This window comes from Balaenoptera ricei, chromosome 11 (assembly GCF_028023285.1).
Source record: "Balaenoptera ricei isolate mBalRic1 chromosome 11, mBalRic1.hap2, whole genome shotgun sequence".
NCBI classification, from domain to species: Eukaryota; Metazoa; Chordata; class Mammalia; order Artiodactyla; family Balaenopteridae; genus Balaenoptera; species Balaenoptera ricei.
In genome coordinates this window covers 51,720,837-51,747,936 of record NC_082649.1, presented here as the reverse complement: position 1 = coordinate 51,747,936, position 27,100 = coordinate 51,720,837, and the positions used below count along the sequence as shown (strand labels likewise).

Sequence of the window (27,100 nt, the reverse complement as noted above, 5' to 3'; positions counted from 1 at the left end):
TATTGACTCTAACAAAGCCACTGAAAAGATAGCTGATAGAACGGTTTCTATCATTTTTGAAACTGTTTGTACAGTGTAATGTGAATGGGAATCAAAACATTTGATTACATGGACAAATACACACTGTAATTCCTGGAAAATGGAAACACTGATGTTGTAGCCTAATGTTTCTCCTTTTTCTAAATTCTGCCCTGACACACAATACAATACACCATGATTGGATGAGTTACAAACGAATAACTACAAAAATTTCCAATCCTCTAAGATCAGATTTCAGGCAACACTTTAATAAATAGGTAGTAAATAGTGCATATTTTAGTAAATATCACATACTGGATTAGCACAAGATGAGTTCAGGAAGCCAACGAAGAAAAGGATAACTTGGTTTTCTGGATATTATTTTTAAAGAGTTTAATTCTTGCAACTAATTAAACAATCTTTATAACTGTTAGCTGGTTATGGTTAAACATTCAATAAATGAAATAAGATGACTTAAAAAATGATATGTGAAAAGGGCTTAAAAGTATAATGCGTTATAAATGTTTAGGTACTGCTATTGTCATGAAACCTCATTTAACTTTGTTTATATTTATTTACCAGCCTTTCTCTTTAGAGAACATGCTTTTTAGTGAAGAAATCATGATACAAAATTACGTGTACAATATGTGTGAACAAATAAAAATTTTAAAAATTAAAAAAATCTTCGACTACTAAGGAAAAATTACTGTCAACAATGTTCAATATTGGGATAAGTATTAACTATAAATGGCTTTTTTTTTTCTTTCATATTTTTTTCTGGCTCTTTTAAGTTGTATATGATGAGAAATATTTTATAATGGAGGAAAAACCAAAGAAACATACTATATCTTCTATTATTTGTTTTAAAATTATAAATTCAGGAGGGTAGAAAAAGGTATACTATTTGTAAAAGTCCTATAGATCAGAGGCCTGATTCAGAAGTAAGCTTGAAAATGTCAGGAGACATTTGGGTTTGCTGGGTCAGTAGAATACAGAAAGCTGGGAAGGATAGGGACTGTTACAGCCAGAAGGGTCAAGGTGAGAATGAGCAGGGGGTCAAGAATGAAGACCGAAAATCCAGGGTTAATGATTCAGGGTTTCTAGTGGTGGAAGCTAGTAACGATTTATAAATCCAAAGGCCAAACTGGCTGAGAAATTGAAGGTTTCATATGTGATCCCAGAAGTGTGGATATCCAAGACATTCAGAGGAATCAATAAAAATCACCAGCAAACCACAAAGTGATCAATACCCCGTCAAGCTTTTGGCCAAAGAAAGGTCTTTTAACCTCTTTCCTGTTAAGAGAGCGTGGTTGCTGAAGAGGATGTGAGAGCCTGAACTCCTGGCCTTCACAAGAGGCAAGTGGTAGGGTTTTACCGGGAATGGCTCTGGCATGGATACGTGACCACTGAGTGGTCCGTGTCTCCTGGGAGAGGCAGTCAACCATGTAAGGCAGATCTCTGCTCTCACCTGCTGGAGGGATGCTCCTTGGGCTTTGTGCAGCCAGTCCCTCTTCTAAAGACAGGATGAAGGACAAATGAGACGGGAGACAAGGAAATGTCCAAAGCCTACAAAAGGGAGCCAATACTGCATGGTCCTGAGATAAGACAGAAATCCTACCTAACTGTCCCAAAAGATGCCAACCAAGCTGTGAACTGGCTTACAGTACACTCCCTGACTTTCATAATTTCTGAACCCCCAAATCACTGTTATTCCAAATCGTATTTGATTAGTTTGCATCATTTGACCAGGGAATTTTTTTTTTTTCCCTTCTTCTTTCAAAACTCCTTTCCCTCTGCTTCTGTGAGGCTCTCCCCTAGTTTTCTTCTGACCTCTCAGAGGGCTTTTTCTTGTTCGATCTGCCTTTGAGGTGCCAGTGCTCAGGACCAGGGTTTCCCTCCTTCTCTCTCCTTCTACACAGCGATGACCTTCATTTTCTGATCCCAACTATTGTTTATTAACATGTGATGCCCAAATCTTGGTCTCAAACTCAAGTATCCATACTGAGTTCCAGACACTTATTGCCAAGTTAAATTAGTAAGTTCATGTATCATCAGTATCTTTTTTTAGGTTATCATTTCTTGTTTGGGTGTTTACTACTATCCTTTGGTAAAAATATCCTCTCCAGCCTTTGCTTGCACCTTCCTTTCCATCCACCAGCCATACCACCATGCTGTGAAATGTGTTCTTATGATAGGCAGATCTGACCACATTGGTGGCATCTTATCACCTTTGAGATAAAACATGGCTTACAGAGCCCTTCATGATCAAATGTGTATGTACCTCCTGACCTCCACAACTTTCCTGTTCAATTCCAGACCCCACCCTTCACCAAACTCAGACATACACTCACCCTGCCCTATAGTGTTAACCTCTGGGCCTTTGCTGCTATAGGTTTTGGCTGGAAATTTTCTGTATCATTGTCTGAGGGAATATTGCAATGCTCTTCTCCCAGCCTCAGGCTAAATGTCATAGCCTCTAAAAGCCATTTCTCTCTCCATGAAGCATTAACCTCTGCCTTAGTTCTGCCCCCATGACGCAGGATGGGAGCTAACATGACCACACTTTGCCATGCGTATGCCTCTCTTAACCAGGCTCCTGGCTGTTTCCATCTTGGTATCTCTTCTTCCCGAACCAGTGCTTGGAATGTAACAGACTCAGTAAATGTTTGTTCAATGAATTAGTAAATGAATATATTTCCACTGCGGGGAATGGAAATTTTGTGCAGTGGAAATGTGGAGCCCCAACCGCTGGACTGTCAGGGAATTCCCAAATTTGTATTTAAAAATGGAATTGGAGTGTTTTAGTTTTTCCTTATTAGCAAAATTTCCTTAAAAAAATTTCAAGTGAACTCACTCAAACGTCTAAGGACAAGGTCTCAGCCCTTGATTGATTAGTAGAGATGGGGGGAAGCAAAATGATTGTTGGGGTCATTGGGAGACCTTCCCGATGTAACAGGGCAGCCTGTGCACATGAACCATATCATGAGTGGGAGCCCAGGAGGAACTCGAGGCCCCTCCTTACCCAGGCATCTGACTCCAAGTGCAGAGAAGAGGAGATCGTTAAAAGTCCTCTTGAAATCTCCAGGAGTTTGTCAGGAATCAAGCAAATGAAATGCAGGGGATTTATCACTTAAAAAAAAAATAGTAAAAACAGGCAGAGAATAGAGATAATTTCCCTCCTTGTGTTTGGGAAGAGAACATCAAGGAGAGTTATGCTATTGTTTATGAACTCTGTCATCTCGATATTTCTCCTTTTTTGGCTTTCGCTACAGCATTCTCGTCAGACAGAGATGCTCTCCCTTATCTTACAACAGAGAAGGACAAGATAAAAAGATGCAGACAGAATTAAGACTGGAAGGCTGAGGCCGTCTATGGCGGCACACGCAAAAAAGCATTGTTAAAAAGGAAGCAGGGCTTCCCTGGTGGCGCAGTGGTTAAAGATCCGCCTGCCAATGCAAGGGACACGGGTTCGAACCCTGGTCCGGGAAGATCCCACATGCCACGGAGCAACTAAGTCCGTGCGCCACGACTACTGAGCCTGCACTCTAGAGCCTGCGAGCCACAACCACTGAAGCCTGTGCGCCTAGAGCCTGTGCTCCGCGACAGAAGCCACCGCAATGAGAAGCCCAGGCACCACAACCAAGAGTAGCCCCTGCTCTCTGAAAGTAGAGAAAGCCCACGCGCAGCAACGAAGACACAACACAGCCAAAAATAAAAATAAATAAATAAATAAAATTTTTTTAAAGAAAGAAGCAGAAGAAAAGGTATCATAGCATTATACCATGTAGCTAAAGGTCTCAAAGTCTCGGGGAAAAAAAAGTGCTAGTCTAAGTTCGTCATTAAAACCAAAGTTAAATGAAGCCTTGACTGATAATCATAAAAGAGATAAGAGAACATTGTCATATTTAATGTAAGTACTTCTGTTTTTATCTCTATCTAAATGACTGATCTTCATAGATTCCAAGACATAGTTTTGTTGTTTTTTTTTTAAATTTTTATTTTATATTGGAGTATAGCTGATTAACAATGTTGTGTTAGTTTCAGGCAAACAGCAATCCAAGACATAGCTTTGTTTCACTTTTTAATATCCATGAAATCAGGGCTCACAGTATACTTGATGGCATTTGAGAGTTTGGCAAGTTTCTCCTCTTTTTTAGTGGTATTTAATATAACACTTTATCTTTAATTGATGATGTCTTAGAGTCAATGATGTAGTGTATATACTATTAATCTCCACCATAACATGGGTAAATAGGGTAAAAAAATATCAGATGCTGAGGTTGCATCCAGGGCGAGCCTGTGCAGCTAGACAGCTGAAAGTCCCAGGTATCTAGCTAATTGATCCGTATTCTGCCAGGTCCCAGCTATAGTTTGATGTTACCTTGAGGTCATAAGCTGCAGCTTAAATATTGATGGGGATGATTCTGCATCTTGTGACAGGTGGGTTGCCAAGACAGTGTCAACAACTCCAGAAATCCCCCAGGTTGTTGATGCCCCACTTAGCTGCCCTGATCCGTGGAGACTGGGTCAAGGGCATACAGGAGACATGGAGATCAACCATCAGCCTTTCTCCTTCTAATTGCTTGATGTAATCTTCCCAGCCTTCAGCCCCTCCTAATTCTCCCAACACTATCCCCTCCCCAAGAATATAAGTAAGTTCTCTCATTCTCCTCCTTGGGAATGGAGAGGAGACAGAGGACTAGAGCTTGTCATCAATCACATTTTATCCAAACTTACACTATTACAGGAATTTACAAGATTTACCTTTAGTGATCATAGGTTAGTAAATATTAGACCCAGCAGCTTTAAAATAAGAACACTTAACTAAGAAAGCATTCATGCTGAGTTACTAAGAATTCAAGTTCTTTTGCCAATGGGAAGATTTCTTTTGAGATTAGAAGGGTCATTCACCTTGAGTCTGCTTTCGAAATTGCAGGCAAAGCACATGAAATGAAAACACTACATCTGGTGGGCTGGCTAACACACTTAACTGCAAGTGCTGTTGTGTATCATAACAGCCAAGTGCTCTTTTCAAGATCACATATGTAAAGATTCTCCTTCAGTTCAAAGTTAAAAGGACTATTTGCAGAACCTGACCATGTTACTAGATACATCTTAACCTTTCCCCAAGGTCTCATTAAAGAAAAGAATTGGACAACTAACTGCCAAGACTATGATGTATCCAATGGAAACAGTAGCAAACTATGTAGATGATGTTTCTACTTTCATGGAATATGTTTGAAGATAACCTGAATCTATATGCAACTATTACTAAGATTTTCAGATAATTCTTTAGCTATACAATTTCATAGGAAACTGTGCTTCAGTTTCTCCTCAAAGTATTACTTCTAATGGCTCATTGGGGCAGGACTTCAATTCCGTATCTCTGAAACAAATTTTCTAATGTTCAGTATTGTAAAATAAAATTGTAGTCAATATGGCTCCCAAGCTAACAGAAATGATGAATTCCCGGGCCTGTTGTCAGGTTCTTCTCATATTTAATACGAAGGACATTGACTGGTGACTGATCAAGTAGTTTGGAAGCAGGATGCACTAGTCAGAAAAGATCCAACTGAAGGCCAGGGGGCCACGTGTTTGAGTTGTGCCTTGTTTTCCTCACTGCTAAGAATGTCTCAAACCATGTGCTTTACAGTAACATTGGTAACAACTACTGACAGCCAAATGCTTTCAAGAAACTCAACAAAATATTCTGTTGCTAGGGTTCCCTATGAATTGTGACTGGAGTGATAGCTTCTTCTCTCCAGATTTTATGGAGCCTGTTTGCTGTTACTTCCACAGACATCTACATGCCCTTCAGCATCAATAATGTCCATATCAATGTGACCCAGTTTGGTTCCTAAAGAGCCAAAATGGCTTCTTCTCAGATGCAAAGAGGTGTGTAAATAAGAATGATATAAATGATAGTAGAAATAATTCAATGTATTAGGCTAATGACTTTTTCTTGCTAAGGAAGATACATGAATCTTTACATTGGGTCAAATGTTTAAGGATTTTATGAAATAATTCCAAGTCTACTAGTCACTCATGGACTCATTAAATTAATGAAAACAGGATCAGAGCTTTTTCCAAATTCCTTAGAAAGTTTTACACATATTGGTTGAGTAGAGTAAGAACTAATGTCTTTAAATCCATAAAGACTGACAATAGACTGTAACACAACTCTTCAAATTAAGACAGTTGGCTCATACACTGGTAACAGTTACTTTTGATATCCATGCACATTATTTTTTACATCAGTGGGAGAGACATAAACTTAACCAAGAGACTGGATCCCATTCAATGGCAGTGATCATAAAACAAGATAAAATTGATTCGTGTTATTTGAAGTAATTCTATTCTATTAAGTCACCATGAACACTGAATTAGGGAATACTGAATCACTGCTCCTAGAGGAAATATATGGTTAGGTTCCTGCAAGAGTCTGGTCACAACATTTTCACCAACTGATCAATAGATAACCTTGTTTTATATCTATTTTTCTCTAAAGACACCATATTTAATATATATTGTTGATTCATTAACATTGAACTCAAAACCAACAGCGCTCTAAGTCATGCCTGAACAAAGCTTATCTTCACTTTTCCATATTTTTTCCGTAAGGCACATTATAGATTTCTTTCACATAGAAACACCAGACAACACTTCAGCACTACACTTGAGGGCCATTTTAAAGAGTGAAAAGCATGAACAAACAAAACCTGTAACCCTAAATAAACCAAAGAAAGGACATTAGTTGATAGTATAAGAACTGAAACAAGAAGGCAAAGCATCACGCGCTCAACCTCATCTGGGGGGTATGTGCTTGGTGACTCAAACTTTTTGCTGCTCTGCACATCTTCAAATGACCATAAAAACACCATGAGTATTGATCCTGGGTACCAAATAAATTTTAGCAAGTGGGATAAATTTACAAATCTGGTTCCCACAAATAATGAAGATCAACTGCATCTTTTTTCAAACTGATTATTTCGTGAGTCTGAGTCTTTCATTAAACAAAAGGAAATTTTATAAATTAATAGCACTATTTATAAGGATTCTAAAAATTCCTTACACAGAAGAATTTGGTAACCTCACCTTTGAATTAGATTAGGATGCAGAAGCTTAAAGATTATTTACATTAAGTACTATGAAGTCCGTAGAATATGCAAGAAAATTCATTTGCTAATTCTTTGTTAAATCCAGAAAGTCACCAGCTGTGGCATCAGAATGCTTCTTCTGTCAAAGATAATAGTTTTGAAAGATACTGGAAAGTACTTGACCATGAGGAGTACTTTTCATAGCCACGGAGGTTGTATAAGCACTTTTGTAAACGTCATTATTTGCCAGAATAGGTAGGCTAATAATTCATCTTCTTTCCCTTTAAAAACACCAACCATGTAATTCATCGGTAGCTCAATCTTTTCCTTGGTATCTACAAGAGTTCATGTTTTTCTTTTACTTTTTTTTCTTTTTCTTTCATCTTCTCCATCCAAGTCCCCCTCTCCTTGCCAGCTCTTGGTTTTTCTGATTACATGACCTTCAAGGGAAAATTGGCTAGAAATTTGAAAATCACGTAATGTGCAGTGCCAAATAATGCTTGGAATGCAAATAACGATTGTGGATATGATCTTATAAAAACATTAACAAAACGTGGGTCAAAGTTTGTCATTCAGCTTGAAAGCTGTGGATTTGTGACTTAAACTCCAGTGTCTGACCCCGTTAGCCACTCAAGTAGAGTGCCTGGTAAATTACGATCAAAAGCAAACAATTTTGAGCATATCACAGACGTTGACACACATGATTCCTTAAAGTTCAGAAAGAATTATTATTCTCAGTTGGGCACATTAGAGGACTCAAGATTTATTAAATAACAACTGAAAGCTCAAGTTACTTCTCTTAACTTTATCCTGTCAGAGCCACTCAGCACCCATGAGCATGCATGCCTCTACGGGATGGGTGACAAAGCAGAGCTTTCCAACTTTCAGGAGAATTGGGGGTGTCGGGGGGTTTAAATGTAGACAAATCAGCTACCTACCCTGAAAAACAAACAACCAATCAATCAAATGAACAGTTAATGGTTAGTAACATGACAAATGTGAGCCGATATTCGTGCGGCTGCTGTTTTTGTTGTTATTTTTGCTGTTATTTTGGCTTTGGCTTTCTTCAACTGTTGTGTAGGTACGAAGCCAGTAACAGTCAGTGATTTTATTTCTACAATCTAAATTGTATTCAATTCTACTTGTAATCTCCTACTTTGCCACTTTAGGTTCCAAGGGGGTAGGGAGTCTGTCTCTATGTTTCCATCATGTCTGTAGTATCCAGTCTTGGATACTTTGGCTTCAACTTCATGTCACCAGCTGCATTAGCCCCTAACAAAATTCAGCCTGTACTTTGAAACTTTGAAGTTGGGCACTGACTTCTCCCCTCCAGCTAGGAAAGTCCTAGATAACATATTCCTCCCGAAGAAGGCTGTTTCATCTACATTGAAAATCTGTTATTTAGTGTAGCCACTTTTATTATCTTATCTAGACCTTCTGGAGAACTTGCTGCAGCTTCTACATCAGCACTTGCTGCTTCACTTTGCACTTTGATGTTACGGAGATGGAGTCTTTCCTTAAACCTCCTTAAACCTCTGCTAGCTTCAGACTCTTCTTCTGCAGCTTCCTCACCTCTTTCACGGTTCCTAGAATTGAAGAGAGTTAGGGCCTGGCTATGGATCAGGCTTTGGCCTAAGGGAATGTTGCGGCTGGTTTGGTCTTCTATCCAGACCACTAAAACTGTCTCTGTGTCAGCAATAAGGCTATTCTGCTTTTTTATCATTCATGTGTTCACTGGAGTAGCGCTTTTAATTTCCTTCAAGAACTTTTCCTTTGCAGTGACTACTTGGCCAACTTTCAGCCTATCTGGGCTTTCAACATGCCTTCCTCACTAAGCTTAATTATTTCTAGCTTTTGATTTAAAATGAGGGACGTGGGACTCTTCCTTTCACTTGAACACTTAGAGACCATTAATTAGCCTAATTTCAGCATTGCCTCAGAAAACAGGGAGGCCCGAGAAGAGGGAGAGAGATGGGGGAATGGCCAGTGAGTGGCGCAGTCAGAACACACACACCATCTTATATGGACACAGTTCATGATGCCCCAAAACAATCACAATAATCACATCAAAGATCACTGATCACAGATCACCATAACAAATATAGTAATAATGAAAAATTTTGAAATAGTGCGAGAATTATGAAAATGTGACACAAAGACAGGAAGTACGGAAATGCTGCTGGAAAAATGGCACCAATAGACTTGCTCAATGCAGGGTTGCCACAAACGTCAATTTGTAAAAGACACAACATCTGTCAAGTGCAGAAAAGGGAAGTGCAGTAAAATGAGGACTGCCTGAATGCAAGTCTAGTCATCTGCTACTCAGCCAGACATTAAAGTGATGGGCAAAAATGTAAAACAGTGTCTTTCTTCTAAAAAAAAAAAAAAAAAAAGTCTTTAATTTGAAAAATATAGTACTTTCCATAAAAAAGTACTATTTTTGTTAACAGGTGATGGGTTTATTTTTTTGATGAGCTAATAACTAATAATTTTTAAGAGTATAAAGGAAAACAAAGACCAAAGAATTTGAGGAAGGCTGCATTAAGAAATAAAATGGTAAGACTGTTAGAGCCCTTGGAAAGAGAGGGCTCACAGCCCCAATCCCTGGCCCTTCTGCTGATAGCTTTGGGTGTCACTTGAGAGATTAGTTAATAACTTTAAAATATTCCAGTGTTCTTCACTTCTACAAAAGTATGTCTGCCAGCATATACTTACATTTCAAAACCTGGCTAATTTACACTAATTTATGTGTATAACGTGTTCAGTAATAGCATTTCACCAAACTATGCTAGAAGAACGGTTATCAAAATGCCACCCAGAATAAAACAGCTTTACATAATTAAAATTTTAATTAGCCTATCAATTTTCATGTTTAAGGTACTTCAAAGTTGCTTGCAAGCCACTGGTTTTGTATCTGAAGCATTGCCTCAGAAATCTTTTTCACACTATCATTTTTCACCTGACTCAAGAGAGAGGACAAGTAAACATTAGCCTCATTCTGGGCTATGATCTCAGGTTGCGAAGCAGCAGAATCTAAATGATCATTTTTTATTTTATCTAAGGCAACGATGATTGAAAGGTTTACCATTATTTTATATAACAAAACAAACAAGCAAAAACAAACCACCCAAATGATCTCCTTATAAAGCTGGAATGCCAAAGGGCTACAAGGTAAATAAAACACAAAACCACCCACCAGAAATGGACTTCAAGGGAAGATGCATGTCTCAATCTGGGTGAGGGAAGGAAGCAAAATGTTCTCTCTAAGAAGATGACCCACAGTCCTTCTCTGGTTAGAGTTTCAATTGATAAGATCTATGCGGTCAAAGACCTAAAGCAGAGAATGTAGATAGTACCCCCAGGTGACTTAACAGGAGAAAATACAAACTGTCTTGCCATTGATTATAAGAGGAGAGTCCATTTCAGCAGTGTCAAAATGTGGAAAAACAACAACAACAAAAATGTGTGTCTTAGAAACAATGAAATACAGTAACTAGAACTGACTGGTTTATAAGAAATGATTAAATATTGCTTACGTAGGATTAATTTGTATGATGTCATACCTTATACACCATACTAATATACATACTTTTATTTAGTCTAGCAAGTACTATGCAAGGGGAAATAGAAGAAAAAATATATGTAATAATGGGCAAAGTTATCCAATATTCTTGGTGTGTCTACTTCTAAGACCATAATCACATAATCACAGAGTAAAAATTAACATGCTCACCTCAAAACCAAGATATCTGATAAGTGTATTTTCAGTTCATGCCATTTCTTTTTCTGATGTCTTTCCTCTGAAATGTATCTGCATACTTGGAATATGTTTTTATTGGTCACAGATAAATTTATGATGGTCCCTTGATTTTCATATTCAACAAGAAAACCTATAGCTCTTAAAAAGCAACTTTTGAAAGCAAAGATTAAGAATATACTTTAAAACCTACATTTAAATTACAAGGTGCCTGGGTCCTAAATCTGACTCCACAATGCTTCCATGGCAATAGTACATGTGGTCTTTATCATGCTCTAAACCCAGAGCCCTGGATTCTGTATACAGTAGCAGGGTGGCCGCTCTTAAGTTTACATTTCTTTTATGTTTATTGGTTTGGTTTCTAAGAAATGTAGACTCAAGTGAGGTGTCTTGCTGCAATTGGTATCTATTCAGTGAATGTAATAATATAGGAACTGAAATTTCAGTCATCATTGCTAAGTTACCTAGTTAAATATTGAGGCTTTGGGGTTATGGTCTGTGATCCAGAAATCTCTAATCAGCGGGCATTTGACTCAAGAAAATTTTGAAAGATCAAATGAGTCTTTCTAGACCATGGATGACTGGCGTGGGACCATTGTGAAATCACCTTTCTTCTGGGGGCAGTGGGCTACCTGATGATCACAAACTGCCTACTAAAAACACACGGTCACACCCTACTCTCTTCTGTTCTGACTGCCTTTCTAAAATTGAAATATTGAAACTCTTGGGTTTTCTTTATTAGCTTCAAGTGTTCAATGGTGATTCTCTTTTTCCTTAAGGTAATGAGTTATAGATTATACAGTACTTAAACATAGCTATCTACTTTACAAGGGGTTTTGAGATCTGCATGGAAATACTCAAAACAGACTACAGTCTTAGAAACTGAAAAATGGCTAAAGGTTTTGCTGAGAAAAAAATCCCACCCTCTTTTCTTTCCTTACAACTGTAATCTCAGTGTTGAAAGTACAAAATGCTGCATCAAGTAGGATGCCTCTTAAATGATAAATGGATGAAGTAGATGCTTTGAATAGAAATACGAAATAAAGCTCTTCTGTTGAAATGATGGCCTTGGTACAAAATGGCATTTATTCAAGGCATTCAAACAACTCAATTCTATTTCACAAAGAATAAAAAGATCTCTTGGAAGCCCAGACACCTTTTCCTTGTCTTCTCACAACAAAAATAACCAACAGGAATCCATTCCCAAGTGGCACTGGAGCCATAAGCTTGCTTTTCTACTGTTTTGTGTTAGGAGAGTAAAGGGATAATTAACTGTTAAGTGCTTTTCTCCTTGTTGGGAAAAGCAAAACCTTGTGTGTGTCTGCTTTTCTTTCTCCTTGACCAACAGAAAAATGTCATATTTTATATTGATATTACATATATAAGACACATATCAACATGTTTATGAGCACATGGGCATTTCGTAACTACACATATATGTGCAAGTGGAACATCTCAACAGTAGAATGAAATAAGTCTAAATTTTTGTTTGTTTTTTTCAAACACAAACATTTAACTCTCACTACTGTTTTCACTGAAAATATTTTCTTAAGTAATCATACCCTCATTTTATAACTATGACACAATTATGGATCAATTCTTTGTGGCTAAGTCTTTCAGTGAGTATTATAGGGTTCAAGTTTGGTTAAAGACAGAAGACTTACTGTAGTGCAGAACTGAGGTCGATTTGGAAGTCCTATACTCCTCCTTAACTAATTTTATTCTGATTAAATCAATATAGGCCTGCTCATCTGCCATCTGGTTTTCTACAGGACCTGGTTCTCTCACAGCCCCGTGTGTCTGTCTTGCCACCCTCCTGAGGGATGTCTGCGGCCACATTTCTGAGCACAGGTCAGTCAGGACTCACCTCTCCTTCCCTGGGCCAAGGCCTTCCATTCTGGGTGTATTTACTTTGATTCTGTCGCTTCTTTTGTCCTCCATCAGCGAATTTGCACAGTAAAGGCTCACTAGGGGCTGGGAAGATAAGAAACCAATTTTACATTAGCAAATCCCCTTTAAAAATAAGTGATTATGTGAGTCACAGTAGTGCTTTGTAATGCATATCTTTTGAAGTCCTCTTGCTTCTGGAGAGACATTTGGCCCCCTTTTAGTTTCAACTCTGTTGGCGGCTGTTCTAACTAACTGGGCTTCAAAAAAGTACTGGCAGACCATAAAAGAATATAACAAATATTGTTGAAAAAATAATCAGTTGAAGCAGAATGTGAACTTGCCTTAGAAGTAAAGAGACAAGAATCAACCCCTTCCGATTATGTTGGTGTTAAAAACAAGACAACAAGCCCTAAATGGAGTCACTTATGCTAAGCCCCATGTCACCAAACAGAGACTTATAGTTTCAGCCTCTCTGAGAAATGGAATCTGAAACCAGTCCATCAGGAAACCCTTGGTCAGCACTAGAGAGGTAGGTAATCTGCCTGACAGACCCCTGCATCCTCTAAAGGAAAGGGACCTTGTCACAACCAATCCACTTTTTGCTAGTATGCCTTTCTTGTCCCACTCTTTTCTGCCTATAAAAGTCTTTTATTTTGTACAGCTCCTGGGAGCTCCATTCTCTCTGCTGGCTGGGATGTTGCCCAATTCATGATCTCCCACATGTGGTCCTAATTCTTTACCCTTCCCTGTATCCTTGTCTTTTGCCATGAATGACTGCTGACTGAGGGGCTCAGTTTTTCTGAGTGCCTGCCATGTATATAGGAAGTATACATGTTATTAAACTCCTGTTTGTTTTTCTCTTGTTAATCTGTCATTTATTACAGGGGGTGCCTCAGTCAAGACTTAGAAGAGTAGAGAGAAAATTATTTTTCCTCTCCTACTATACATATGTGTATGTGTGTGTATGTGTATATATACATTTAAAAGTCTTTTTTTTTGTGAAACCTTGGAAGCTATAGAATTGGGGAGCAGCCCTGGCAGGAAAAGAAAAGACTGAATGAACGATTAACCTTAAGATTTCTTTTATCCACTAGCATAAAAAATTGTGCAGAAGCATCCTTGAAACAAATATTACCAGATAACAATAGTCTAGCTTGCCAAGGATCAAATATAGATAGACTAGGAGATTCTGGATTTTAAACCTATCTTGAAGTTTACCATTATTGAAAAGAGAACTTTCAAAAAATTGTTTTTAACACTAGGGGAAATTTAAAAAGTCATGGGGTGAGACTTTCTTAGCTTTCAACTGAGATATCTTTGCAAATTGTGTTTTACAGTGTCTTAGAGGCTTCAAATCTTAGCCACCCTGATATTCAAGGATCTTCATAAACTGTTAGGCTATGGATGTTGACAATGACCTATGTGTATTTATTGACATTGCTAAGTTGAAACATCTCCTGTTACTTTCTTAATTTGAAGATGATTATGATGGGAAAGAAGATAGGGCCACAATGTTTCGCTAAATGAATTAAAAAATAAAACCCCAGAAACAAATGCTCAAATGTGCCATTAAAATAAGATGGAATATCCATAATATTACCCTTGAATTGCAGGCATGTCATTCTGATTGTTAGTTTCCCAAGGGACTATTTTATTCAGAGTGGAAGAGAAAACATTAGTAAATTATATTAATTAGATTTATATAATCTTCTAGTCCTCATGTAATTTCTAAACACCTGCAAGATAAAATCTCAACTCCTCAATTAGAAGATAAGAATTTGTGCCCTTAATCTTACCTTTCATCTGTCTCCTCCTCTCCCCCAGTGGTTTACAGTGCCCTCACCTCTAAATGCCTTTCCTCCTGCCTGATATTTCCTTTTGCATCTCCCTCCTACCTTGCCCCCTGGACCCATACCCTCCATCTGGCAAACTACTAATCAACCTTCAGAATGTAGCTCAAACGTCACATTCTTCTGGAAGCTGTCTCTTACTACCCCATGTCACTTCAGAGTGAAATTCCCTAATGCTTACTTGGCAGATTTTTTTCACAGGTTCAATGATGTTTTGAAACCGAGAAGGACCCTGTGGGGCCCTCCTGGGTACAAATCCTTTCCGTGTCCCCCATTTCTTCTTTGTAGGAAATAGGCTTCATTCAGCCTCCTTGACCTTCCCTGAGTTCCAAAGGGTAGATTCAAAGAGTTGCTAATCAGGGAGAGGAGAGAATGCAGGAACAAAGGAGGAACAGGCAAGAACCACTAGTGCAGCCGCCCTGGGGCAGGGTCCTGGTTCCTCCTCAAGGAATATACAGAACAATATACTCTGAGTTCTTCTGCAGGAACTAAGGCCCCCACCCAGGTGGAGGATGGTAACTTCAGGCCAAGCACAAAATTCCTGGATACCACCCTGTTACCTCACCACCAACCAATCAGAAGAAGGTCTATACACAGCTGAAGATAACAAAGACTCTGAACCCCTCCCCAAATGATTCTTCCTCTAAAAACTTTCATGGTTGAGCAGAAACTTGGGAGTTGGTTCTTGGACACGAGTCCACCTTCTCTCCAGGTTACTGGTCTCCTGAATAAAGCAATCTTTTCTTTTCAACCAACACTTGTCTCTTGAGTATTGGCTTCTGAGTGGTGAACAGCGGAAGCTGATTTTGGTAACACTTTCTGTTTGTGTTAAGTCTTCTAACAGTAATAAGTAATTTCCAGGCTTGAAGGTGGAAAGTGATTATAGCAGAGTTCTGGGTGAAGTTTGTGTGTGTGTGTGTGAAAATTGTTAACAGCATTTTGCACATAGATATACAAAATACTTGACAGTGTTGCTATTCAAAGTGTGGCCCAAGCACCAGCAGCAGTGGTATCAGCACATGGGAGCCTGTTAGAAATGCAGAGTCGAGGGCTCTTTCCCAGATATACTAAATTAAAATCTGTATTTGCACCAGATCCCAAGGTGATTCCTGTACGCACTGAAGTTTGAGAAGCACTGATGTGATTATGACTGAATCCTTAAGGAAGGAGGAATATACCTTAGATGTGAAACATGAATCCTCTGAATAATGAGACGATTTCAGTAGCACAGAAATATTATATTGTCTACAATTTCCTTATTGCAGTATTATGATGCCAATTGATTTTGTTTAGTCTCTTTTAACAGTAGTTGAAATAGAGGCTAAATGAAGAAAAGGCCTTTGTGGAAGTGAGATGCAGTTATAAGCCACAGATTGTAATGTGCTAGAAGACATTATGGTCTCTCATGTAAATGGGGAACATTTAAAATATAATTATAACAATGCATGGCAATAAAGTTGCATGGTAATTATGAAGAAGTAATTACAATTTGCTTGCTTAGTGGAGTATTTCTAGTCTTCCAAAGTCTGCATTAAACATAAAACATCGAATGCATAAACTGATAAAATAATCTAATGGTTTACAGGATTTGATATTTTAAGCAAATGAACAGATGACAAGTATTTTGCTTAGCAAAATTAATGTAAAACACTATATATTGATTTTTATTTAAACCTAACACAACTTCAGTTTTATGATTCATTAAAAATGTTTCTAACATCGTATCTTGTAAGTAGATATTGACATACATTTCAGCTAATATGTATTAATAGCAGAATTCCTGCTGTCCCTTAGAGAAGTTGAACAATTTTTAATTTTTAGCGTTCAGTTTATTTAAATTCGTCTAGTATTTATATTGGATTTGTGGTGATGCTTTTTTAAAAATATCTCTTTATTATCATAACTTACAAGTCTGATGTTTTAAATATTAAATTTAAAAATTTCTCACCTCAGATAGATTATAAATCTTACTTCAGAAAAAAAAAGTAGAGTGGGAGGAGCTGGTAGAGGGAGTAAGCTAATGACAACAGAAGCAGTTTACTGGGGGCGAGCTTAAAAAATCTTTGTGTTAGAGTAGAGGGATGAGATGAAAACAAAATAAAAAAAAATTTCAAGAACTAAGATAAAATATGATAAAATTTTAATCTAGAAACTATCTTTTTTTTTTCAGGTATGGATATGAATTCGTTTTTAATTAAACTATCCCTGTGATATTCAGGGTGACTTGTACATTAAAAAGCTGTTCCTACTAATGAATTCAAAAACGATAGTAATAAAAGGCTGTTAAACTTAGAAACACTTTTAACACATTCATTCATTAAAAAAAGAAAACTGAAAGCTATTCAGTATACGTGTATGTTTCACTACCCTGGACTCTGTACCTGACAGAGTGGTCAGTCTAGAGGCAAAAAGACAAGTAAAAGGAATACTCAAATGGATGGCAATGGCTGTCATCATAGAAATATGGATCGGTATTTGGGGAACAGAGAATGGATGTCTGCCTCTAGCATGATAGCCATAGAACATCCTCTAGCTTAGAAATCACCCCCAATACCACAGACTTTGGAAACGTCACCGTTCACGTGCATGGTTCTCTCCGTGCCAAGTGCCAGATCACGACCTGAGCACAGGAAGGACTAATACCAAGTCTGGCTAAAAGCAGGCTTCTATCAAATGTTCGCTAAATGAAAATATTAATAAATGAGATGGATACAATGACAGGATGTAGTTGAAACACTTTTAGAATTCCAGATGAAAACTGCCAGCACTAGAACTGAGAACAAAGAACAAAGAGCCTGGCTCAGCCCCCAGCCCTAGGTCCTTAGCCACTGCTGTCACCAACAGGGCACCGTCAGGGGAATTTGGGATGAAAAACAGGATGCGGCACTCTGTGCTTTGGACAAACAGGCCCCTTAGACAGTTAGATGTAGAGGTCAGGGAGAATTTTAATGAGCCCCGATTCTTGCTTCTTCCCATTGATAGAAAAGCACTAACATCATTAACTTAAGATATTTGTTCTTTGTGACTAGCAGTAATTTTTTATCAAGGTGTATGCTTGACTGCACATATTCCCAACCAAAAATCATATGTAAGCTAGTTTCTCCACTCCCTTTTTTGGAATAATTCCCTCAGAGCTTCTGAGAGGCTGTCTCCCAGGCCACAGTCCTCAGTAAGGTCCCTGAATAAAACTTTAACAACTCCTATGTTGTGTGTTTTTCTTTAAGTTGACACAACAATGTATTTGGACTTTCAGCCCTTACTATAATTCTCCATAGTCCTTAAGCTTCCTGCTGTCTTCTACCTGATCAGGATCCCTAATTCCTTCATATGCAGACAGAAGTAGCCTGTACTGACATGGGATAAATAATAATGATGTACAAATTATGGATATAAGTCTGGTTCTAACTCTATGTTAGAACCCATGTCCTTATTTTTTTACTACTACCTTTAAAATACTTGCAGTTAGATGCGGAAAACAAACTTATGGTTACCAAGGGGGGAAGGGGGGACAGGGGTAAATTGAGAGATTGGGATTGACATATACCCACTACTATATATAAAATAGACAACTAATAAGGACCTACTGTATAGCACAGGGAACTCTACTCAATACTCTGTTATGACCTGTATGGGAAAAGAATCTAAAAAAGAGTGGATATATGTATATGTATAACTGATTCACTTTGTTGTATAGCAGAAACTAATACAACACTGTAAATCAACTATACTCCAATAAAAAATAATTAAAAAATAAATAAAGTGCTTTGCAGTAGAAAAATAAAATAAAATAAAATACTTGCTGTTATATCCAGGAAAGTTTGCAGATGAATTCCTCTGATTTGTATGCAAATGAGTTGCTATTTTCTCTCCCACATATGCTTTATAATGACAAAGTTCACATGCATATATGTATGTGTATATCTATAGCTACATATCTTCCTAGATGTAGAGACAGCAAGTCCCAAATCTAAACCACAACTGACATGACACACATTACTTGAAGGTTACAACACTGAATTATTATATTTTGGAGTTAGAAAGCCTTTTGCATATGGCAAAGTGGGCTATTTGGTTCCATTTCCTTTCAACTTCTACGGCCTGTTTACCATTTAACTATGTTTTGTATACTAAATGAGGTATAGTTATTTGGACAGTTCTTAGTTGTACTAAACTTCCATCCTGGAAGGCCTATAGTCCATGTCTGTCATTTGATCTTAAAATGTATTTAATTTAAACTCTTTATTTTGCCGATAAGGAAAATAAAAGTTCCATGAATTGCCAGCTAAATTGTGGTAGCTGATAGAAACATCATACCCAGAACCGTGTATTCTGGATTTCTAATCAAACACTCTCTCCAACTGCTTACCTTCCACCTTCCCCATCAGAGGTAAAAAGAAATGAGTTTTAGGCAGTTCTTGTGCTTGAGCCATAACTTTGGGATGGAGCAAAAAGACTGAATATTCACTAAGATATGATTACTGTGGTTCTCTGAGCACAGGTTAGAATTAGAAGTGAAAACCAAGCATTCAATGAGATCTGCTAAGATGATTTGTACTGCCATTCTAATAACAGTTTATTTTAACAGAATAAACAAATTACATGGGTAATATTTACAAATGTCAGACACATGTGTACTCCTATCATTTAGGCCAAAGAAATGTAAAATGGTGGAAACAAAAAGTTAATAACACTTAAAGAAAGTGTAATTTGCATGTACACTCCCAATTTTATCTTTCTGAAATGCATTAGTGCTTCTATTTAGTTGCAAACAAAATTCTCTACTATGGGAAGCAGGCTGACAGAAAAAGAAAATGCTCCAGAGTGACAACAAAAGCGGAACAGCTGTTTGCCTAAAAAAAAAAGAGAGAAAAAACATAGTATGGTTTTTTTTTTTTTGATAAATCATATTATGGCTAAGTAATTATCTCAAGCTCACCTCTCTGTTTCAAGTATTAAAACAAACAGACTGGTGGTTGCCAATGGGGAGAGAGTTGGGGGAGGGATGGAGTGGGAGGCTGGGGTTAGCAGATGTAACCTTTTATATATAGAATGGATAAACAACAAGGTCCTAGTGTATAGCACAGGGAACTATATTCAATATCCTGTGATAAACCATCATGGAAAAGAATATGGAAAAAATACATATATATATGCATAACCGAATCACTTTGCTGTACAGCAGAAATCAACACAACATTGTAAATCAACTGTACTTCAATTAAAAATTTTTTAAAAATATAAAAAAAGGAAACAAACAAGCAAGGCACCATCTCTTTCTTATTTGTAACAATTCTCTGATAATTCTTTTCATATAGAAAAATTTATTCTTAGAAGAAAAACCAAACCTTGTTTAGGGGAATAACATAAGAGAGAAAGTTAATGATTCAAGTAGATGAGACACAATGTACATGTTGGAGGTACGACTTTTTCCTTATGACTGAAACCTCATCTGTGCTGAGTGAAGACACCAAGAAAGTGCACAAAGCACAGGTACTTCCAAGAAGCACCAACTGACTAATCTACAACTGGCTGATTTACCTGTCCAGCAACAGATTGGGGAAGCTTGTGTAGCTGGAAGGCAAAACATCAAAGGAAAATGTTTCTAAGATAAAGAGTCTTTAAAACAAGGAGAATCTTATTTACTGACCAAGATGGACCATATCTGGTCTTGTCTTCCTCTTCCCCTCCCTCATATTTCCATGGTGCTGTACTTGCCCCTGATAGACCTCTTTGCATACTATATGTAATCTTTATAGATTACTACACACTCTATGTAACATGGCACTTTTTATAAGAAAGAGGCACAAAGAAGAAAAAATACACAGCAATAATCTTATAGTACAGATATCCCTTTGATATTAAAAATCAATAAACACATAAACAAAAGAAGGACATTCTTGGTAGTAAATTCAAATTATACAAAGGTTAAAAACAAAAAGTATAAGACCCCTTCTCAACTCCCCCCATCCTCTTTCTTATAACTCCTTCCAGGAAAATGCATAAATATATACCTACTAATCCATCTTCCAGTTATCTGGTTCTTTTTTTTTTTTAATTCCAAAGGGAACACTCAGAATGTGGGTTTTATTGTTTGTTTAATAATATATGAAGAGTCAGCACATATCATCCTTTTGAAATGCTGCTCAGTATTGTAGCATAATTATCACGTACCATAATTTATCAATGTCCATCAATAGGGGACCAGCTAAATCTCATTAAATTTCCATAACGCGTGTCCATGTTCTTCTCCACTATTAGGAGAATTTGATTTGATTGGAGTCGGGAGCTGGGTCATATTCACCTTTGCCCAGCATCCACCCCAGTGGCCTAGCAAATTGTCTGAGAGAAGCACACAATTCATTATCTGCTGATCAAATTATTAAATACATGCAGACAGATAGACAAGAAAACTTCTTAAGATTCCTTACATTAATGAAATTCTAAAGGATTTAAGAGTGAGAGCACAACCTTTTCCTCTTTTAAGAGAGAACAGAGTCCCATAATTTCCATATTTAAATATAACTAGCCAGCCTGCTTGAAAAATCAAAAAACAAGAGAGAATTTAAAGTCCTAGTCCCAGGTATAACTCTAATTTCACACGGAGCTCATGTTACCTGCCCTAAAAACAAACGGAGAGGGAACCAGAGTGAGGAATCTTATAATGAAAAACATCAGGATTTTTCCCAGTATCCACTTACAATCCTCCACCAAGGAAGCAAACACATATGCACCCCCAAACTGAACCTAAACTCAGGTCAAGAAAACATAGGTCAGTTTCCTGTATGCTATTTCTAAGCATATATTACCTGGGCTAGAGACTGAAAGAATTCCCAAAATGCAGTGAACTGAGTTAGTAGAAATAAATATATTCCAGTTTCAAAGGGAAAGCTGTATATAACTGGGTAGGTATCTGTTTACAGGGCTCCAGGCATCAGCTGGGAGGAGAACATCCCTTCTGTGGATGAAGGATTTACGGGGGCAATGGCTTGGGACGGAGCTTTTTTTAACTCAAGATTCAAGGAACTAAAATTGTGACAATTTGAAGAGTGCTTTCATGGAGCCTGAATCACTTACTAATCGATACTAAGTAAATTTAACCGAGACACTAGAAACTGTGTTCTTCAAAGATGTGTTAAAGACCATATGTGCCATAAACATCTATAGATAAATCTATCTAAGGAGTCATACAAGGAATCAGTCCTCGCTATGGAGGAGTTGAGTGTAAAAACAATGCATACGAATGGCTCTAAAATAGAATACCCGTTTGTTCTTGCTACAGAAGCAGAGGGATAAAACATTTTAGGGCTAGACCACCCCAGAGGAAGATTGAGTAACTATCCTAAATTCATTTTTCTTAGATAGGTATCAATTCTTCCATTGGGACTGGACATTAAAGGTATTTTATATGGATTTCTATTGCCTATAGATCTTCCTATAATGCAAACTTTTTCATGTTAATCTTCCATATGTCCACGTATAGGATAAAGTCCAAACTCCTTAGCACAAAATGCTATCCAAAATCATGACCTAAATATACACATCTCTATTTCCACTTACAGGACTACTCAGAAAGTGTTGAGACCTTTCACACCTTCCTAGATTTGCTTATACTGATCCTTCTGTCCTGACTGGCTTCCCATTTTTCCCACTTAATCATTTTCATAGAATCTTTCCTGACCTCTTTTTCCACGCCCCCCGCCCCAAGTTCCCATAGAGAGACCTTACCATTAATTAATGTTTTAATACATTCATTCAATTCATTCATCCAACCTTTCCTGAAATACTTTCAAAATTAATTTGAAACATAAGTGCTATCTACCAGATATTGTGCTATCCATGAAAGATTTAAACAGGGAATAAAATGGACACATTTATTCCCACACAGTTCTAGCCCTTAAAGAATTTTCTTTCTGATAGCAAAATAGACATTAAACAAGTGATAAAAAAATCGCAAGTCGATTCCAATCTCTTCCTGTGTGCATCTACCATATAGACATCTAATTTGGCATGTGTAAAACACTGCTGCTCGCTCAGGTTTATATGTCTTTCTCTACCAAATCAAGAACCTCTTGAGGGTAGGCTCCCTGCATTATTCATCTTTGTTTTCCCCAAGCATAATGTAGCTTCTGGAACATAGTCGATTACACACACACACAATTTTAGTAAGCATGCCTATTTTTCATTTTTAGGGCAGAAGACACCCAGAAAACTGTCCCATGACTTGACAACAGAAAGCACGGAGGATCGTTCCTTCTGCATCCACTCAGCTGAATAAGCCAAGACTGTTCTTCAGTCTGGTTGGGCAGTGGATATATCTGTCAAGTTTTTAAAATATTTTTGCCTGAAGAGAGTCTCTAAATTTCTTAATAATACATTTGGTGTTTAATAAGCCTGCAAGGAAGGCTTTTTTATCTAAAGTAGGCATGGAAATCTTTTCCTGGTTTCCTAAAGATTATTGAAAATTTGGCTACTGTAAGCAACTGTGGTTTGATAATATGGTCTTTTTTAACTTAAAAATAATCATAATCAAAGAAGTAAACACTTTGTATCGAACACAGCATGTATTTCCTGGACATGGTGATAAGATAGAAAACCTGTAGCAGCAGTCACCAACCAGGGATATATAAAAGCTTTCCTGAAAGGAAAAAGCAATTGACACAGTTCTCACAAACTGAGGATAGTTGAAGGTATGATGTGTATGGTCATTTTGCTGATCATGAATTTTATTTTCACATCTCAGTTTTACCATTTATTCATTATAAAACCTTGGATGAGCTGCTTACGATTTCTGGAACTTACTTTTAAATTGTGGCTGCTCCCTGACTCATGGGATCACGTGACTTTACCTTCAGCACTTAACCCTAAATCTGGTATATAGTACCTCAGAGTAAATATTAGTTGAACGAATGAAAGATTGGGAGTAAATGTGTGACAATTACATAAGACAAGCAGAGAAATAGCTTTTTATGATCGATGAAGCATACAAATGTTAGGTGTTATTAATATCTTTGGGAAACACGTAAAAAATATGACTTTTAGAGCCATTTCCCTGGAGCCATTTCTCTCTTTTATTCCCACCATAGATAATATCGTCAATTGAAAATAGACCCCAAACTGCAGGCATCACAGTGACGAATTTCAAGTGATGAGTTCAAAGGTTCTGTTTTAGACTCTAAAACTTAAAGTGGTAAAAAAAAAAAAAAAGGAGAGCTTTCTTTTTATATGGATTATGATCTGTTTTACCAGGGTCAACTTTGGGAAAAGACCTCAATATGCTGAAGTACTATAAAACACTCTGCTTTGTTTCACTCTTGTAGATACAGCCCATGAGAGACCTTGTCCAACTTGCCAAATAATATCAATATAAAGGACAAAGTACTACTATTCTTTACTTTTTCCATTTTGGAGGCTCTTAAAAAAAGTTAGCTAATATCAAGCCACCATCTGTCTTCTTCTCTCTATGGGAATGAAATGAAACACACCTCTTACTAGGTCTGGTGAACTGCTCCTGTCTTGGTTTGGGCATCTCACATTGCAATCTTACTTGGCTAATACCCTGAGGCCTTCCGAGGAGTAGAGAGGAGTTCTTCTGAAGGGGGTCATATCTAGAATCCATCATGTGGTTGTTCATGTGGGAAGATGGTTCTAAGTAGAATGTCTGTATCTAAAGTCAATCCCCTGGTTTCTCATATGGGAAGCTGGTCCTGAGAAGACTGGTTTTAGATGGTCAGGAGGGTGAACCCCTTGCTTTTTACCAAGATACAATGAGAACAGATATATCAGAATATTCTCCTGTTGGCAGATATAAAAATGAAAAGAAAGTAAATTGCAATTTAAGATTTGATCAGAACTGTAGGTTCTAAAGAACAGATGAGCTTTTGTAAGATGAATTATATAGTTAACAATTTTGAAATGAAGCTTCTTATGTCTGATATTGTGCTACATGCTTTAGTGCATTATCACATTTAGTCCTCAAAATGAATCCTGTTTTTGAGGTAAAACCATTTTGAGATTAAAAAACAAAACAAAACAAAACAAAACAAAACTAAAGGTCAGTGAGTTTAGGCAAACTGAACAAGTATCACAGCTAACAGATGTCAGAACCGAGATTTAATCTCGTCTTTGATATTCTATCATTCACTCTGTTTCCTGTATCATATTATCCCCTCTTCCTTACTTCTCATCACAATTATCACAATCTTGATTGATTACAGCCTTTTCTCAACAGTAAGGGAAGAACATTCATTCATTCAACAATTATTTATTGAGCACTTACTATGTGCCAGGTATTATTCTAGAACCTACAGAACTAAACTAGTGAACAAAGTCCCTGCTATCACAGACAGTATACTGTAGTCAAGAGAGACAGCCACTAAGCAAACACTTTTATAAATATTACTTCATTTGTGATAAGTACTAAAAAAAAAAAAAACAGTCAAGGCAATGTAAGGGGCAGAGAGTGACAGAAAAGAAAGTCGTATCTTAGATACAGTAATCTGGAAAGATCTAGACGAAGACCTAAATGAAAGAAAGGAGAAAGTTTTGGAGCTATGAGGAAGGACAGTGTTCCAGGAAAAAGGACAGAAGTACAAATGCTCTGAGGGGAGTGCATGCTTGGCTCTTTGGAAGAATGACAATGAAGTGACAGATCCAAGTTGGGAAGAGGAAGGCGATGGGAGAGGAGACCAGAGAGCCACCAGGGTTCCAATCTTGACCTCTTCTGAGTCAAAGTAAAAGGGGATTTGCTGTCTCAAGAGGTTAGCAGGGTGATAGCAAAGGAGCCTCAGGGGGTAAGATGCATCTCATGAGATAAGAATCCCATTTCCAGGTCTAGCTGTCCCTAGTTATGTGGAGATACTTCCATTGCCAAACCTGAAGGTTTGGGTTTTAGTTCTTTGTAAAGAGAGCAAATCCCATTATGGAATAAATGTTTCATATTTAAATGAGAGTGTGGAGGAGAGGCTATGGAAGATCCCTCATTCTTGAATCTTGTCCTTCCTCCATCTGGTTCCCAATTCTTAGGGACGATGGGGAGCAGGATAGAAATTTCCTTCAGTTAGGTCCAAAGGAGTCCAGAAAGGTAGGAATGATATAATCTCAAAGGAACCAGAGTTTCAGTGGAAGAGAAGATGGAAGTGGAAGATGAGAAGATAGTTCCCTTTGTGGACATTCATTCTTGTACCTTCACTGAAGGTACAAGAATGCAGATCTGCTTTCTTAGCCAAGAAAGCAGATCACACACTGTATTTGTGAAAGGTTATATAACATGAATAAAGCTGGTCTCCTCACGGTCCAGTCTCAGCAGAGAATCAAGTGCAAAGAAAAACAGTTAAGAAACATCAGAAAGCATCAAATCTACCCTACTATCTTTAAAAAAATAGCAAGAAGATCGCCGTCTCTTTCTTTTCACCTTCTCTGAATATCCCATCTGCCCCAGGACTTCCTCTGTCTTCACAGACTCCTGTCTTTGCACCCTTTCCCCTTATCATCTAGGATCTAATCTTATTTCTTGCTAGTACTTTTCCAAAAGAAAATATTGCCAGTCTGCTCCTTTCAAATCTATGGCTCTGCCTACCCATTAATCAGAAGAACAAACAACAAACAAAAAAACCAGATATATAAAGTATTCTTTGGGAAGCAGAGGAGAATAAAGGCTGAAAATACTCAGGCATTCATAATTTTGTTCCCTACCATAATTGGTATGTTTACTGACTATCCCTCCAGTGTCTGAACTGCTACTGCCTGAAATTAAATGGAATCAAGTATTTTTCTATTAAATAGGTGGGATTCTCTCTAACTTAGCATCCTTATTACAATAGTTACAAAGTGGAAATGCATTATAAATTGCTTTCTGTTTAATTATATGTATGTGTGTGTGTGTGTGTGTGTGTGTGTATGTGTATGCAGGATCTTCGTGTCTGCTGGTTTTGTTTCTTTAATATTATTGGACCTTCCCAACTTCTTTGATAATGGAGCAGATACATATATAAACATCTAAATTTGAAAGAGAATTTTCAGCATTACCTGATTAACAAAAAAGCTATAATGATAAAACAACTCTTTAATTGACCTGCTTTTAAATGTGAAACACACACACACACTCATGCACATTTCACTAGTGGCAGGGGTGGAAGGAATTCTAGGAGTTGTGTGTGTGTGCGCGTGTGTGCATATATGTGAAAGAGAATATTTTTAAAAAGGAATAGATCGGAATATATTTTTCATCTATTCATGATGTATTATGACAAAGAAAAGAAATATCGGTCTCTAAGAGCCTGCAAATATGCTAACAATCACAAAAATATTTTGTGTGATTTTCTGATCAAATAAAATGATGCCAATTACACTCCAAGGAGTAAATTCCATCACTCACAACGGGAAACTGAAAAATGTTCTAAACTTGTAGCATTTTTTTCCCTTAATTTCCACTTAAGTTTTAGATTGTCCCCTTACATTTTTGAACCTTACGTATCAATGACATAAAACGC

General features: G+C 37.4%; 1 protein-coding gene across 8 annotated transcripts in view; it reads right to left on the bottom strand.

Moving 5' to 3' along the window:
• The window catches only part of RBMS3 (RNA binding motif single stranded interacting protein 3), a 718,377-nt gene that overhangs the window by 120,651 nt on the left and 570,626 nt on the right, over positions 1 to 27,100 (bottom strand). For all 8 annotated transcript variants that reach the window (XM_059939057.1, XM_059939054.1, XM_059939059.1 and 5 more), the window contains exon 7: positions 12,740 to 12,846. In XM_059939057.1, the coding sequence (XP_059795040.1) occupies positions 12,740 to 12,846 (107 nt within the window). The remainder of the gene's footprint in view (positions 1 to 12,739; positions 12,847 to 27,100) is intronic.